The sequence below is a fragment of the Ptiloglossa arizonensis genome, chromosome 2 (genome assembly GCF_051014685.1).
Source record: "Ptiloglossa arizonensis isolate GNS036 chromosome 2, iyPtiAriz1_principal, whole genome shotgun sequence".
Taxonomy (NCBI): Eukaryota; Metazoa; Arthropoda; class Insecta; order Hymenoptera; family Colletidae; genus Ptiloglossa; species Ptiloglossa arizonensis.
In genome coordinates this window covers 28,026,201-28,043,351 of record NC_135049.1, presented here as the reverse complement: position 1 = coordinate 28,043,351, position 17,151 = coordinate 28,026,201, and the positions used below count along the sequence as shown (strand labels likewise).

General features: G+C 33.9%; 2 protein-coding genes across 7 annotated transcripts; one reads left to right on the top strand and one right to left on the bottom strand.

The window, feature by feature from the left end:
* The first annotated feature begins 341 nt into the window (after positions 1-341).
* On the top strand, positions 342-5,798 carry LOC143143447 (fatty-acid amide hydrolase 2-B). 4 transcript variants are annotated; one of them, XM_076304673.1, is made up of 7 exons: positions 342-639; positions 2,574-2,784; positions 2,907-3,110; positions 3,217-3,744; positions 3,844-4,233; positions 4,748-4,930; positions 5,006-5,796. In XM_076304673.1, exons 2-7 carry the CDS (start codon positions 2,578-2,580, stop codon positions 5,099-5,101), a joined length of 1,608 nt encoding a protein of 535 aa, XP_076160788.1. In that variant the 5' UTR covers positions 342-639; positions 2,574-2,577; the 3' UTR covers positions 5,102-5,796. The 4 variants fall into 4 exon arrangements, with proteins under 4 accessions (XP_076160788.1, XP_076160792.1, XP_076160790.1 ...); XM_076304677.1 differs by lacking the exon at positions 342-639 and adding an exon at positions 1,094-1,335 and having other exon boundaries at positions 5,006-5,798; XM_076304675.1 differs by lacking the exon at positions 342-639 and adding an exon at positions 1,094-1,421 and having other exon boundaries at positions 5,006-5,798.
* A 278-nt stretch (positions 5,799-6,076) lies between these two features.
* Positions 6,077-15,760, bottom strand: LOC143143448 (clavesin-2). 3 transcript variants are annotated; one of them, XM_076304679.1, is made up of 6 exons: positions 11,444-11,752; positions 9,815-10,006; positions 9,212-9,416; positions 8,764-8,887; positions 8,419-8,631; positions 6,077-7,728 (listed from the first exon to the last, which is right to left on the bottom strand). In XM_076304679.1, the coding sequence occupies exons 2-6, from the start codon at positions 9,972-9,974 to the stop codon at positions 7,015-7,017; spliced, it is 1,416 nt and encodes a 471-aa protein (XP_076160794.1). In that variant the 5' UTR covers positions 9,975-10,006; positions 11,444-11,752; the 3' UTR covers positions 6,077-7,014. The 3 variants fall into 3 exon arrangements, with proteins under 3 accessions (XP_076160794.1, XP_076160795.1, XP_076160793.1); XM_076304680.1 differs by lacking the exon at positions 11,444-11,752 and adding an exon at positions 11,065-11,412; XM_076304678.1 differs by lacking the exon at positions 11,444-11,752 and adding an exon at positions 15,528-15,760 and having other exon boundaries at positions 6,078-7,728.
* Positions 15,761-17,151: the final 1,391 nt, after the last annotated feature.

Genomic DNA, 17,151 nt, shown 5'->3' with positions numbered 1-17,151 from the left:
TCTTCGAATTGATGAGACTAATTCAACTATCGTTTAATAATTTTCAATTGATACAGACGCTGGTAAATCATTCGATGCTATCGAAACAGAATCAGTGTAATGAAATATTAATGTAAAAATACTAGTATATTACATTCGATATCTAAAGAGGTGATGACTAAGTATTCACCAAAGAGGAAGCACTGTTATCGAAGAAGTACTCATAAAAAGTATCGTAATAAATAGAGTGATCGTTATTCCACGGTTAGAAATAAAATTCATTCAATATCAGGATATCTTCATAGTAGTTATCTTTATAGTCGCTACCTGGCGGCCATCTTACAACCTATCCCCGACCCGTCAAACATCTCTCCAACGCATAAAAGGTCGTAAGTTCCAGGCAGCCGACGAGCCAACCGACTGTAGCGATTGCTTGAGTCGCATATAGTGTTTGTGCCGGTGAAGGTGTGAGCCGAGCTTACAAGCGGTGTCAGTTGACTTCGAGTGCCGAAAAAAGCCATGTTACACGGGTCGCGTTATTACGCTGTCGATGACGCGTGATTTAAGTCTGATTTTTATTGGTGGGGTATCAGAATAAGCTAATTCATTCGCAGACTAGCAGCAGATTTTTCCAGTTGACTTATTAAACGAATCGCTGTTGTAAGTACTTTCATATTCACAAACGCTACTCATCGCCGAACTTTGATATGTATTGTATACTAACCAATGTTTATCTTGATACAATTATCATTTCGTAATGGACTATTTTGACAGTTCCTGAGCTCAGATTGAAAATTCATTATAATTTATAAATCGTTCGCCAACGGAATACGAAAAAGAACTCGCCCCGAGATCCGTTACGCGTAATCACTTTTGCAATCGTAATCAATAAGCTGTATTTCTTGGTCGAGCTCGTTCGACAAATCGTTTCGATCGTGTTTGAGAATCTTTTTCGCTATAGTGTTTATTGACCGAACCACCTTCTCCCTTGTTGTACAGACCGTGTGCATCACGGCAAGCTTCGGATCGGTGGAAAACGCCCGACTAAGCGAACACTGACCTGAAATGTGCCGCGAGCAATATCCGGCAAAGCAACCATTGTCAAACTCGTATGGTATTAGTCTGGCAGTCGTGATGCGTAACCCGACGATTACATCATTACTGGCTTGTCAGTATTGTATTTGCACCGAAATCATTGTGACTAGTGTCCGCCTGTTAAAAAATTCATTTGGACGCGAGCCGCGTTGTGCACATTACTATTAACACGTCACGGCAACCGTTTGTGGTTGCACGCTTTAATCAATATACACCGGTGTTTCCCTTAAAAACACACGACGAGCTCATTTGCGGCACAAGGTCAGCCAATTAATCTACCGCCAGAATGGATACGTAGGCAATCTAGATAACGCGCCTAGACGTGATTCGAGTAATCTAGACGTCTGGTAATTCTTCTTTTGTCATTTTGAGATGCAAAATAAAATGGTAAAATGAACCGCGATTTGCCGTATGAATGAATTACTTATCTAGCAATTATAATTCGTCACGGTGTGTATTAAATTATATGCTATTATGAATTGTATTGGCATGATATGGGGATCTCTTTCAACAACTATTAACGACATAATAACAGAAATGTTTATATAATTTGCAATAAGCTCGTTTGATATTCCTTGTGGATAACGATGGCCATATAATATAAAATAACGTGTACGCGTACAAAATCATTGATAATTGTTTTCCTCGGAAAATCATTGAAAAATTCTTCACGAATTATACAATTACGAAGCGAAGGTATTTTTGTAGTATGTTTTTATCATTTACGAATGACCTCTTTTTGCGCTGTGTATAACGCTACCTCACATACTAAAAGATAATCGAGCGGTGTAATATTTTTCGACAATTTGTTTAGCTTTACGAGTATTAACATTTTAAATACATTCGTGCGTTTAATGTCGACATATGACTAAGCGTCAGAGTAACGCAATTTTCAAAAATAAGTATTACCGACTTACGCAAGCAGGTATAAACAGAATCTCCAGTATTTTTTGTAAATGGATCGTATAATTTTGAAAAATAGAAAAAAATAAACTGTGTTTTATTTTTTTAAAATAATATTTAAAGGAAAGAAATATTGTAACTTTTATTTTATAATCTGATTTATTCAAGTTATTGATCATGAATAAAAATGTTTCTTCAAGCTACTAATCATGAATAAAGATCCATTATTCAAAAGTTTATTTCACTGTTCAGTAATTCTGTTGTAATGTTTATTACAATACATATTTTATTCAAACACATATACTGTAGATTATATTTTACTATTCATTTAGGATTTTTCGTTTTGTTTCAATTTAATCAATAAATCATGAATATAAAAATTAATTTCAGAAATCTTTTATTGCTTAATTAATTGTGCCATTTTAATAATTCATTTATAGTATTAATTGATTAATAATCAATGAATTTTTGTATACAGCACATTAATCTATTTCTAGTATTACTTTATCTTTGCATTATTAAATTATAATGGTATTAATTTCTTGTTTCAGAGTATTAATAATGACTAATGTACTGAAATTTAATTTTTTTTTTAGATAAATGTCGACTAAAAGTAAAAATCACAATAGAATGCAATCTCAAGGACAAATATTACGTGTGATTCATCGATTGATTGAATTAATTGCTAGAAGAATATATCTGTTCATTGCATTCCTAAAGGGTCCTGCCAAATCACAACCACCTATAAAGGACTTAACACTTTTATGTAGCGCAACTACCTTAGCTTTAAAAATTCGAAATAAGCAGGTAAAGCTATCTAAATATTTATCTTTGAAATGAGGAAGAAACACATTTCTCAATAAAGATTGTGTAAACCATTTACCTGTTATAATTATTACTATATTAGAATTGGAACTTTATCTTTACAGATAACTTCAGAAAGTGTAGTACAATCATACATTGATAGGATAAAGGAAATTCAACCAGTGTTAAACTGTATAGTGGAAGATCGCTTCGAAGATGCTCTCAAGGATGCAAAGAAGTGCGATGATCTTCTGAAGTCTAAGAATGCTCCATCTCCTGAAGATTTAGCCAAAGAAAAACCTTTCTTCGGAGTGCCTTTCTCAACAAAGGCATGTCTTATCTTACAAAATATTACATATTTACATTGAATTGAATTTAATAATTTTGAAAGTATTTCAAAGCAATTTCATTTAATAATACTGTTGTCCACTACAGGATTGCATTGCGATTGCTAACATGAAGCAAACTGCTGGTTTAGTGGTTCGTAAAAAAATTGTTGCTAAAGAAGATGCAGAAGTTGTAAGATTAATGAAGGCTGCAGGAGCTATACCTCTAGTGACAACAAATGTTTCAGAATTGGCAATGTGGTGGGAAACTAGTAATCATTTGTATGGTACTACAAAAAATCCTTACAACACTAGGCATATTGTTGGAGGATCTTCTGGAGGTGAAGGTTGTTTACAAGCAGCAGCTGGCTCACCACTAGGAATAGGATCAGATATTGGTGGTTCTATTCGCATGCCATGCTTTTTCAATGGAATTTTTGGACACAAACCTTCTGAAAATATAGTTTCAAGAGATGGTCAGTATCCAAGTGCTCAAAGCGAAGACCAAGATCGATTACTTTCAATTGGTCCAATGTGTAGATATGCAAAAGACCTGTTGCCCACTTTGAAAATTCTTGCAAGTAAAAATGCAGATAAATTACGATTGGAAGACAAAGTAGACATTTCAAAAATCGAGGTACGAGTCATATACTTAAGTCATAATTAGCGATTGTATGTAATATCTGATAAATATATATTTTATTTTATGCGATTAAACTAATATATTTTAATTTAGTTTTATTATATGGAAGACGACGGCGGTCAGTTTTTAATATCTCCGGTAGATGTTGAAATAAGGGACGCTATGAGAGCGGTGGTTCGTTACCTCGAGAAAGCGCATAAAATCAAGGCAACCAAACTCAGTATTAGGAAATTGAAAAAAAGCACCGCTCTTTGGATGGCGAACATGAGTTGCAAAGATGAAAAGGACTTTACATATGAATTAACGAACAGAAATGGCCATATAATTCTTTGGTGGGAATTTGTAAAATGGGCACTATTCATGAGTAATCATACACTCATAGCTCTTCTCACTGCTGCGTTCGAAAGATTCGCTGTAAAACGTGGAAGTGAAAAACACGTTAAACTGATGCAAGAAAGTAGGGATCTTTATCAAGAATTTCAGGTATTTTGCAAATTTGTGTACTATACAGATAAATTTTTATCTTCTATACAGAAAATTTTATCACAATATTTCAAATTGATTAAGAACCCACAATGTAACTCATCAGGGTTGGAATTGGCACCTTTCTTCTTCGCCTTCCTTTCCAAAATACCGCGCAAGATATCAAGATACTGATTAATTCTTACAATTGAATTGCGGAACTGTACTGTTCGTTAGTGGATGTGAATTCTTTCTCGAATCTCTCTTGTGCAAACTGGTCAGACTACTAGTCTGTCTCACACGGTATAACGTGTTTCCTAGTTAGTAATAGAAACATGTTTTCGCCCTTGCATGCAGAATGCGATTTTTCTATCCAATTTAGAAAAAATATTTTCTTTTTGTGAATTTATTGTAGTTCTACTGTCACAATGAAACGAGTGATTGAATTTTTTAGGAAGCATGTGACCAGAAGCATCCAGTTTTCCTTCCTTGATGATATACCATGATAAATTTCTGACTATTCATTTTATTATAGGAAATCTTGGGTAAAAACGGTGTGTTTTTGTATCCTACCCATCCAACCGCGGCACCGTTGCACCATGAACCATTAATTAAGCCATTCAACTTTTCATATACTGCGATTATTAATGTACTAGGGTTGCCTTCTACTGCTTGCCCTTTGGGTGTTAACAAGCAAGGTCTTCCCATTGGTATACAGGTATACATTTCAATATGTTATTATTAATGGATTAAATCAATCGTTCCTAACGACATGTAATTATATTTATAACAGATTGTTGGTGGCCTATATCAAGATCATTTAACAATAGCAGTAGCAAATGAATTGGAACGAGGTTTTGGAGGTTGGGTTCCTCCTGTTATACTTTGAGTTTTTTCTGGCTTATCAGATAAGAATTGAATGCATTTTACAATGCATACAATTTCCACCATACTCTGCCATTACTAATTTGCGACAAACAATTTATATCTGGATAATTTCATAGCGAAAAATCATAAGGTACAGTACAAACATGTATTCAGAAAGTAGATGCCGTGTTTCAATGTCCTACGTTGATAATTGTTCGCGTAAGTATACGTGATAGAAAAAACATAGAAATCATCATCAGTTTTACAAATTGCATTACGTGAAACATAAAGTCGTAATCAAATTATCATTTGAAATATGATTTATATATTTATATTTATAAATTGGTGTTGAGAGGTTCTTTTTTTATTACAACAATCAATGTCCATAGAAGTAATAACATTTGTAAATAAGCAAACTATCGTACTATATTTAACTAACATTTTTTATATACCTCATCTTAGATCTCTGTGTAGGATTTTCTATTTTCATACAAATTGAGAGAAAAAGAAGAATGTGTATATGTGAAAGAGAAAAAAGGAAATTATAAGGTAGCAGGGTGCTTTTGGTAATGCGATAAAGAATTAAAAGATTCTATGTTTATAATGTGTATTGATGTTAAAATCGTATACATATATATTTTATGTACTAAAACAATAAATTTGTATTCCAGTATTCTACAGTTACTTCTCTTTTGTTAACGTTTGATCAGTGTATGAATGAAAGACAATATATGCATTTTTAATGGAAATTTTGTTTCCAACTTAGAATTTAATTTAACATATTATTACGTGTTTATCACGTAATAACATCAATTTAGTAAATGCATTACTGTTACTAATAATTTATATTTTTATAATAGTATTTATAAATTTTAATTCATAATTTATCATAGTTGTCTTTTTAACATAAAACAAAACGACTAAAGGAGAATGTTCCAAATGGTAAAATATATTTTTATTTAAAAACACAGTTTTTATAGGGGGGAGGGGGAATTTAAAAAAAATATTTGTTACATTTAATATACCTAAAATTGTAAGTACACAATGTTTACATTTTTTTGGATATGTAATACGTATGATAAGAGATCCTTGATTTCATGATACATTTGATATCAATAAATAATTTAATACATATTTACAGAACTAATACGAATTGTTTATCGTGAAAACAATTTTCAAAAAATATATGTAAAAATGTGTACGATGAAAAAAAATGTTTCTTGCCCATATTCATTTCATTAGTTTCAATAAAGGTCAACTTATTAATTTAAATTCACAGTATAAGTACTTGTTGCAAGTTATAAAACTATTTGAAAATTACATTTATTACGCATAATTAAAAAAAAAAATAAAGAGGAACCTTAGAAATATTCGAGCAACGTTACCTTTGCTTTTGTTGTATATTAAGTACTTCCAAGTAGTAGGACAAGAATTGTTCTAATGCCATTAACAATGATTCTTTTATGTAAGTTATTATCGTCAATATGTATATCGTTTGTCTAACATATTATTATATAAATAGGCAGTGGGTTCGTTTTTATAAAAATGAATTCATTTTTCATCATAGTATCGATAAAAGTGAGAAATTTATGAATTCGCTATGTTAAATGTTCTACTAATACCTCTACACAGTGAAATTGATTCGTGTTGAGACCAATAATGTCAATGTACTTTCTATTTATGAGAAAAAAAAATAAAAGCCTCATGAATGTATAAATACATTAAAAATGACGTTTACCATATCACAAGATATTCCTTAATGTCTACAAACAGTGACCTATTATGTTTTACCCTAAAACTACCTTGAACTTAATTCTTCCTTTTCGTCAAAAGCGATGTATTAAAAATTTGATTTAATTAAGTAACTAACTTATAAAAGTCCTGCTTAAGTACTCAATAGATTTATTTAGAACTAGTAGCTCGTCAAGATTAATATTACGTTATGAGATTCGTTTCTTCGGAAGGAGTCTCACTCTTATTTGTTTCAATAAGTGCATTCTCCGACCTATTATCTAACGAATTATCCTTACTGTCGTCGCTGTCTGGTCTATTTGATATTTCATACTCATTTGAGTTTGTTTCAGATTGGAATGCTAATAAGTTATCTTCCGAATCTTTATATTGGCCTCTTTTGTTATCAAAGTAATCAGTATTCCCATTATTTAACATTTTATCCTTACTCTGACAATGAGAATCCTCGTCTTCCATTATCGTCCTATTCACTCCTTTTCCATCCTTCCTTTCTTCTGTGTAGACGGTACTGCGATTAATCAAATTCAGTTCTACATTTGTTCCTCCAGGTTTTTTTGCGGACTGATTCTTTACAGAACTTCCAAACGGGTTAAAGAATCGTCGTCCATTTTCTTTATTCATGCCATTGCTCGACTCCATAGAGTCCGTATAGTTCCTCTTATGGTTCTCCACGTTTCTAGACTCGACCAGCTTGTCACACGATCTCTCGGCAATTTCAGCTTGCTCTTTCTCTTTCTTTATCGCAGCCAGTTCAGCTTCCTTCATTGCTGAATGAATGACTGGCTCTGCCCATAGTCCTGGATTGAAAGCTGGCCCTGTACCACCTAATTCCGCTGGCAGGATGTCAGTGGGCAGGTGCTCATGCAGGGTGCTCAAATTGTTCCCATGCAGATAGATCTAGCATTATTATTTTAACAGAAATTAGACTAATGATAGATTATAGACTAGATAAAATAAGTTAACATATAAATGTTGTAAAAGGGTTAATTAATTCTTTCCTTGCAGCAGTAATGGAAAATAAGTAGAGAATTAAACTCCACATATTCCACAACTTGAGTCTCAATTTAGTATTATCCTTAAAATACAATGCCGTGATGTTTGCTCTTAAGATAAATCAAGTACTTCAATTAAACAACTATAGTAGTAAGAATTAACGAACGCTTGTTTATAAGTGAATTATGTTGATTATTCGCACTTTAAGTATAAACATTGTGGTACTTTAGAGAAGATAGTTTATAGCGTTCATAGAATGATAAATCGAATTATCTTTTGGTCAATATTTAACTCCAAGTATCTTGAAGCGTATACGCAAAAGCGTGTTTGAATTTTATGTTAGGCGATTATGCATGCAATTATAGTGTTACTTGAAACCTAAACATATATACTTTAATCAAATGATAAGAATTTACTCTAAATGTTTGTCTATATAAACAGCAAACATTTCACAGAAAAATGAAAAGAGGGCACTGCCAGCTTTTAAAAAAGCGATGTTTACATCTCAAAATGCACTGAACTGAATCTAGATAAAATTTAAAATAAAAATTGGAAGTAGAGATTGCTTAAATCAATATGAAAGATTTACACCACCTTATTTCGTGTCTTTTCATCTAAGAAAGGTTTCACGAGGGCCAGCGTTGCTTGAACATAGAGAGGCGCTGACAAGAAGTGTACAGCTTTGAATCTAGCCGGAAATCGTCCCCGAAGAGCGGCTATTAGGTTTCGCAGTGCTGCTGCGCCCAAGGCACCGCCCTGTCGTAAAGAGAATCCGCTCCAATCTACTACCGCCACGAAACCGGATTGCTAGAAAAAAAATGAAAAATCTCTTAGCTGCAGTTAATTGAAAATCTTTTATTCCTTAAATAATTTTACAGGGTATATCCAAAGTGATTAATACGGAGTTTATAAATATACTAAAACATTTGTATACTGAACCTGATTTCTTGGATCTTGTATAAGAATCTCCAGGACCAAGAAAATAGCTCTTTGCACTGATAACGCTGGTACGGCGATTGGGTCCCATTGCGAGGCCAATATAACCAGCACGCATCTGCCTTTTCTATATTGATTTAAAAAAGACCGTTTAATTTATTTTTCAATTAATAACGATTATTATTTTTAAAGAATAGGTACAATTAATTATAGGATTTTTGCAAGATTCTAAACGACGTTTCGTATAGAAACAGAAAACATCTCGAGACAGAAACTCGATTAAGAATATTAAAAATATTATATATTTGATGTAAGTAAAACTCTTAACTATAATAGTATTAATCTGAAAATATTTTATATAAGCTACTAAAAAAAGTTAAATATCCGAAGCAAATTAATTTTAAAAAAATTTCTAACAGAGTAAATTGACAATATTGACAGTTATCCTTACCTATCGCGCGCAGGAAGTACACCCGGTATTCCCGCGCGCAAAGCGCGTTGCAAGGCTGGATCCCTTGCCGTTAGATTGCCGAAGATATCTTGTCGATGTGCTACTTGCGCCTGATAAGCGACTATCAGGGCAGCAGCCTGTTCAGTGCGATACTTCCGGGCCAACAGGAAACGCGTAATATATTCATCCGTGCAGTGCTTCAAGTCTAGGAGCAAACACAGGTCATTGTAATGCTTCACGTGAAAAATGGCCGGCAGGAAGCCGCTCGAACGCGGATACTATGCCGGAAATTCGAGGATCGACGCGTTGAAAACGAATCAGACGATACGCTCCTTCGGTAACATATCGAAAGGTTCATTTACTTGCACGAAACAAGACGACGTTCTACTATCGTTAACGGGACATGTTGAACGAAATGTACTACCATTAGTGCTTAGACGGATCAAATATATGTTGCCCCATACTCTTGTAAGCAAGATTTAACAATTACACGAGTGAAATAATGACTATAGTAGTCTCGAATTGTAGCAAATCTTCAACGAGAAATTTTGATCGGAAAAAGGAAAGGAGACTTTTAAATGTTGCTTTTATACTGCTTCTTACCTACATCCGGCATTTCTCGTAATATTGCTCTGACAGTCTTAATGGCCAGTTTTTTATCGCGTTTATCGAACCTAGCCTCCTCTTCGTAAATGCTTCGCGCCAAAGCGGTGCTCGCGTGACCTCTCGTGGGGTCCCACATGTACTCGCAATACTCGGACATCTCGTGAGCCCTTTCTCTGTTTTACCACAGAACTGAAACAATTGGTCGTAATTGGTCATACTTGGAACTTGTATACACGTATAGAGACAAAAGGAATCGGTCGATCGAACTGCATTGCGAATTGAACATTATATCGATTATGGACAGTATTTATTTTTAAACTGAAAAAACGAATTTCTATTTGGAAATGATGGATCACATTCGTATACACAATCGAAGTGTATTGTAAACGAAGGATAGTAAAGACAGACACTCCCACTCAGCAAACGGAGCCTTATGCAATCGGAGGTTATCTCATTTTTACCCAACGAAAATTGTTAACCATCCGAGACGTTAATACTAGTCATACGATACATTATCTGTGTGTACAAAAAAAGTACTTAATCTATATAACCGAAGATTTAAAAGAAATCTTGAACATGTATTTAATAAATATACAAAAATACATGTACATAATTCTGAATTCATTTGGTATCAACAATTACTTTTTTTCCCAATCGTTTTAAGAATTCATACTTCTCAGTCTTTTCCTTTGTACTCTTGAGGTATTATTGTTCATATGTTCACTACAAATGACAGTTGAATAACAACAATCATTAGTAAGACATCAAACAAGATATTGTTGTACCGCGAATGAGTCATTTCTGGGTGAAACACCGTTCAGACGCAACAACTCACGGCAGAACTCCTTCAACCGGTTCGTGTAACTGCTCTTCGAAACTTTTACTTCGGTCTTACAATCTCCACGAAATCGTTCATGAATGACGTATCGTTCGAAATATTTTTTCCTCGATGCAAATCCGACTGTGAGTTTTCATTGCCAGAACAGAATTCGTTTCTTTTAACGAGCACACTTCTAAGCACAATTTCATATGTGGTTCAAAGTCTGCGTTGAACATATGTCGATAAACATCACTTTATCTACATTGAATTTATATTTTTTTAGAAATCAAGTTACTTTTTCCGAACGTATGGTTACTCTTTGATATCTGTTTTGAGAGGGAAGGAATGAAACAAATTGCGTTTATTTCGAGTTCAAATGTTTCATAAGCTATTTAAATCCGTCGGGAAAAATAAACACTATAATTACCTGCACTGGGATTAAAATGTAAATCATATTTAAATATAGGAACCCACAAACGGTACCGCGAAGTGTCAATTACGGTTTCCCGCGGAACACGTGCAATATTGTACAAGTCATTAACATTATTGTTACACTGCTGCACTTAATAAAATACGAGTTACGTTACATTATCTTAGGTACGATTTTCGTTTCATTGACATACACAATATTATGGCATACTTGTCCGGAAATAGCTTATTAGTTAATTTTATGTAACGCACACTTCTACACGTTTATGTAATAAATATTCCATTTTAAATGATAACAATAACGAGAGTCAACGTACGTAAACTAGTCCTCGAAAAATCTTATCAATTGTATACTATATTTACAGTATTAAACTTACACGGAATGTTTTCAATAATTGTTAAGTAATTCGACGAGTGTCACTATTTTTCTGGTTTTTTTCTTTGGTAACTCTTTCTACGTCACTGACAGGATGTTCAAAGCGTCGCGCGATGTTTGGGTCAAATTTTCACGAAAAAAGAAACTACATCGGTTCACAAGATTCCCGAAACTCACTGACCAATCATTTCTTTCACCGCATCGAACGAATCGAGTCCTAATTCGTGAGCAACGGAGACAAAGGATTCGTGCGCAGAAGGAACCTCGTCGCTCGAACGGTCACGAGCGAACGGCACGCAATGAAGTCGCCTGTTGCGATTCGCTCGAAAGTGTCGGAGCATTGGGAAACAAAGGAGCGAGAGAGACTCTCAAGGAGAGACGAACACGCGGTTGGCAAGAGAAGGAAAAGGATCGCCTGCGGTGTAGGGATGGATTGAAAGCGCTTCGAGTCTGGTCAAACGTCCAAAAATATGACTTTCTACAAATGATAAAATCTTATAATGATCTAATCGCTTCGATGAATCCCAAAAATGTTGGAATTGGAAAACGTTGGAATTGAAAGCTTTCGAGCCACAAACGGCAGAAATTGCACTAGAGTAATAAAAATTATTTTTATATATATTTTTTTTTTTTTTTTTTTAATTTGTGACTGTCATTGTTTTTAGTTTACTATATTTGTTCATTTTTAGAAGATAACCCAAAACTCAAGGACTTAAATGTTTTAATAAAGAACTTGATTAAGACTAATTAGATACATTGTCATTATTTTGTTATATTGATAAATTTAACCTTCGATAAAAAAATATATTTTATACTTGCATAGAAAATAGGTATAATATTTAAAATACATATTCGAAGTAATTCAAATTTTCACATAATGAATTTGCTCGTAAACTTGCGAAAAGGTGGATAAGAGTATCTATCACTGTTTGGACGGGATCGAATAAGAACATGAAAGGAAACAGTAAGTTAGATAGGGACAAGAATACTTCTGTCGGCTGCGAAAGGGGAGCTGCGAAAGAGTGAGGGAAACATGGAGAGAAAGAGAGACGAAGCCGGTTACCGGTACGGCTGACTCACCCGATCGTTCTTGTTGCGCTATCATGTAAACCCGTTCACCAAAAAATGCGAGCGTCCGCTAATAAAAAATATTGAAAGTGCCGGGAGATGCATAAAAAGTCAATTACATCGTTTGCACAGTAAGGGTAAATGTAATAGCGCATTGTTTTCAGCATCGTCTCCTACAACACGTGTCTTTTCTAATGAGGTTTTGTAATTTGATATTACTGACTGGAACGCTCACCCATTTTCTTCGATATCGAGTACGGAAACCCGAGTAGAAATTTTTACTACTTACTCGGTAGCTATTCTCGGCTTAAAAAAGTTGTTTGATCTGAAATTTATCATTCGAGGTTGGTTGAACCGGTCGCCTTGACTAATTGCAGTTTAAGGGGCTCGCATGCATGTAAACGGCGCTTGCGCGATTAGTCTCGGCCTCTTCGTCGCACACCTGTGACCGAGGTTTCTCAGAAAAATTAATCGAGCAGATGCCTCGCGTCCGGTTTTTTGTCAGTTCGGTCAAACGCAACACCCAGGAAACGGTGAACTCGACTGTTTTCCTTCGTTGCAAATTACGGTTGTCTCGCGTGCAAACGTTATTAGCTTGTGAATGTAACAAATTTTTATTTTCAAATTGAATTCTGGTCAGCGAAATAAGTGTTTCAAGGAAAAAGTACAAACATCGTGTAATTGGTATCCGTAATTTATGTTGCAAAAAATCGATCGAGTCATGTAATTGTTTAAAATATCTTTTGTCGCGTTGTTTCTTGAAACTCGTTTGACACTGATTTTCGAGAAAACTTTTACACCGAAGATACATATATGTTGCAAACATTACGAAACATCGGTTCTGGACAAGAAAAAAATATACAACCTCGCGACGATGTTAAAAATAAACAAAATTCTGATAATAATTTTGCAATCATCGCAACGAATCAAGGTTGGAAAGTGCAAGGTTTCGAGTTAACGTCAGACAAAAATTAGCAATCGATGATTCTTACAACATACCGATGCACAATTGATGTACCGCGTAAAATCGGACACACGATGCTTTGATTCAGTGCGCCATCTCGGAACGAACACTGGTTGATTGGAATGCTACTTGTATATCCGATAAAGGAATAAAATCTGATTTCATGGCGCGAAACCATTCAATTCTCCTATCGATCGATTTTGTCAAGGACGAAGAATGAACAGTGATATCATAGTTTAGATTAAATACCGTAATCCATGGTCCGTCGCTAACCTAAATTTATAATTAAGAGCGACACGGAACTTGATTTTTGAGCCACATACAAACGTATATGTAATAATATTTTAGAAACTCGTGATTATTTGTGCTCTAATATTTCTAACACAACTTATATTACTGTACTCAATTTAAGCGAACAACCTCAGTGGTCTATATTGTACAAATTCTATATTGTAGAAATTAATAAATTTGTAATTATAGCTAACAACAATAAATATTGTCGGTATCGTCCGGAACGATATTTTCCAATATCAACGATCATATTCAATTGAGTTCAATAAGAGGACGATTAACTTGAAGTACTTGAGGGCGCTCAAGCTTGATATTACTTCATTACGAGTAGCAATTTATATAATGTACACTTATACTTGAGTTCTATTCAAACTTAATAATGTATTATTTGATATAAAACATAATAATAAATAAATACTAACACTCAACTATAAATACAAGAAATCTAATACGGTTAGATATCTTAACAATAACTTTTCATAGATAAATTTTAATTTGTCATTTTATGATTCCTAACAGTGGATTTATTTATTCAACGATTAATTTTATAATCAATATGAAACGTAAGTTAATCTAAAGATCAGATAATAAAGAAGGATCATAAATTTTCAGTAGTGATGTTGCCCCACGAATGACATACAAATTCGAGCTTGCACCGTTACGATTCTGGAATTGACAGCTGTCTACGTATAACCTTACATTTCAACCATCGATTGCGAAAACCCAAGCAGTATTTAATAAACGATCACGCGGTTTTGAAACTGCGGCACATATACGTTACTGATCCTTTTTTTGCGGTGCATCGTGTGCTTGCCTCTACTCGAAGGACGAAAACAGATCTGTTCGGATATCGCCGCCATAGATTACGCAACATAACGGTAGAAACAAGTGGTAAAGAAGAAGACAGAAGTTACCGGTTTCTTTTGGCGCCATAAAAGGTGGCCGCAACCCATTTCTCGGCGTTTTGATACGTTACAACGATCTAACCTCGGTGTCAATTCGTACATACAATCATTATTTTCCATTGCCTGTATTGTTATTACCTAAGTAGCTTTATTCTGTTTTCGTATTTACGTTCATGATGATTATGAAACTCAACCATAATGTAACAAAATAAGTAAAAAATTAATTGATGTTTGAAACATCCGTAAAGACCTCAATTTCTCTAGAGTGCGTATATTACGAGAATATTTATGTTTGAATTGAACTGTAAACAATAGTTAATATTCATCGAGGTGTGTATAACGAAATGCAAATAACAGGTGTAGGGGCATTGATCGATCTCCCTTCCGCGTTGGAGAAAATACAAAATGATCGACATACAATTTGAACTGGAAGACGAAAAGGAAAGTACGTTGTAATTACGTTATTTTTCCTTTGAAGGGGGGATAATTATAGCAAGAAAGATTCTTTAGTACGGTTCGTAGAACTTAGACTTACTAATTAATATCTATAATATCGTTAGCAAAATATTTAAGCATAATGTATTTTTGAAAGATTTTGTAGAGATTTTCCATAATCGATATAAAAAACTTCACATAAAAAATCTTGTGAATTATATCGCTAACATGTCTTTCTTGACCGTCAACTTTATTAGGATTTTGAATATCCCTTTTAACAATTCTAAAAAACGTGAATGCCATTGGAGGTAATTAAATATTCAAGGTTCGGCGGACCATGACAGCGACATAAAGCAGGCATGATAAAAGGTGTTATATTCCCTACCGAGTGCATGACTTAGTTGCAGTGCATAGTTACGTACCTGCTTATGCTACGTCAATAGCAGCGTAGTTTCGTATCGAGTAGTCGTAATCACCGATGAGACTACTCAAACTTAATCACCACATCGAATAAAAAGAAGGAAAAGACGACTCTTGTCATGGATTAGTGACCGCACACACACTGATTCCTCGAAACTACAAAGCGAAAAGAAAGGCGTTTCCACAACGCAGCAGGTGAACAAAACGTTCGGCGCCAAACTGTCCTTTCGAAACTGTCAGCTAACTGATTCGATCGTGAGCCCTCTGTGGATTTCATAGGTACTAATATGACTATATTCCCGGATAAAAATGCTTAGAAGGTAAAATAATCTTATCAAATAAAATTTACTGTATAATAATTGACACAGTTTGAATAAAATACTTAGCTTAAAAAAATTTAATCATGCAAATGATATTGCTAGAGAATTCTATAATAGTTTATAATTTTATGAGAATTGCGAAATACTATTTTTATTAACAATTCATATTAAATTAATATAAAATGTAACATGGACTCTGTACTTATTGTATAAATGTTGTAAGGTTATACGTAATTTTGTTTTGCACTGCGATTACACTTTTATGTGCAATGAAGTTAATCAACGGGACGATAAATTTACTTTCATTAATTTGTAAGTGAAGTGGCCACTCTTACACACAGAATTGCAAAACCTGATACAAAATTATTTTTTTTTTCTTTACAAATATTAATTAAAAGGCATTGTGATTTATATTTTGCAAAGTACGATATACGTTAAAATATATAATCATTTTTATATCATGGTGTTTACGAATGCCAGTGCATATAAGAAAATTTTCTTTGATCTTAGGTTAAAGACGAGGTTAGCACACATACGATTACAACGATAGTACGCATAAATAATAAATTATATTATTCCTTTATTTTAATCAATATTTTTTAGTACATGAAACTCACGGACGATAATAATTTTACGTATCTTTATAACATTGCATTTGCGTTTTAAAAGTTACAATAAACGTCACAAACTGACACTAAAAATTATCACAGATCCGGGAGAACCAGATGAACTTTTAATATCGGTAATATTTTTCAAAACAATGAATTCATGTCTTGTTTACTGAATAGATAGCGTTGCTACAACAAATATCCGAATTTCGCACAATGTCCACGTGAATAAATAATGAGAAGAAAACAAAAGTGACATCTATGTGAACGAGCACAAGTTGTATTTAAAAATACAACCTACTCCGACCTAACCCAGGCTTAATCCCGTACCGGATTTAAAATATAGTATTAACTAAATTATATAGTTCGATAAAGTCTCCATACACAATAATTTATCTGTAACGATCTCTCCCTTTACCCGTACGATTTCCAAAATTCTATTTTTTATCCTTTTAACTAATGTTTTTGTTATTTTTGAACCAATTGAATTCCACTCCATTGTAATCGCATTCTTTAACTGTTCCTTATTTTCAATATTATATTTTCTTATCGTTCCTATCTCAACTCACAAATGTTTGGTAAAATACATATTCGGCGATCGAGGAGATGTATTTAACTGTTATGATGCATTACAGAACAACCACTCTTTAATACGTTTAACGGTATATTTTCAATTGTGATCTTGCTGAGAAATTAAG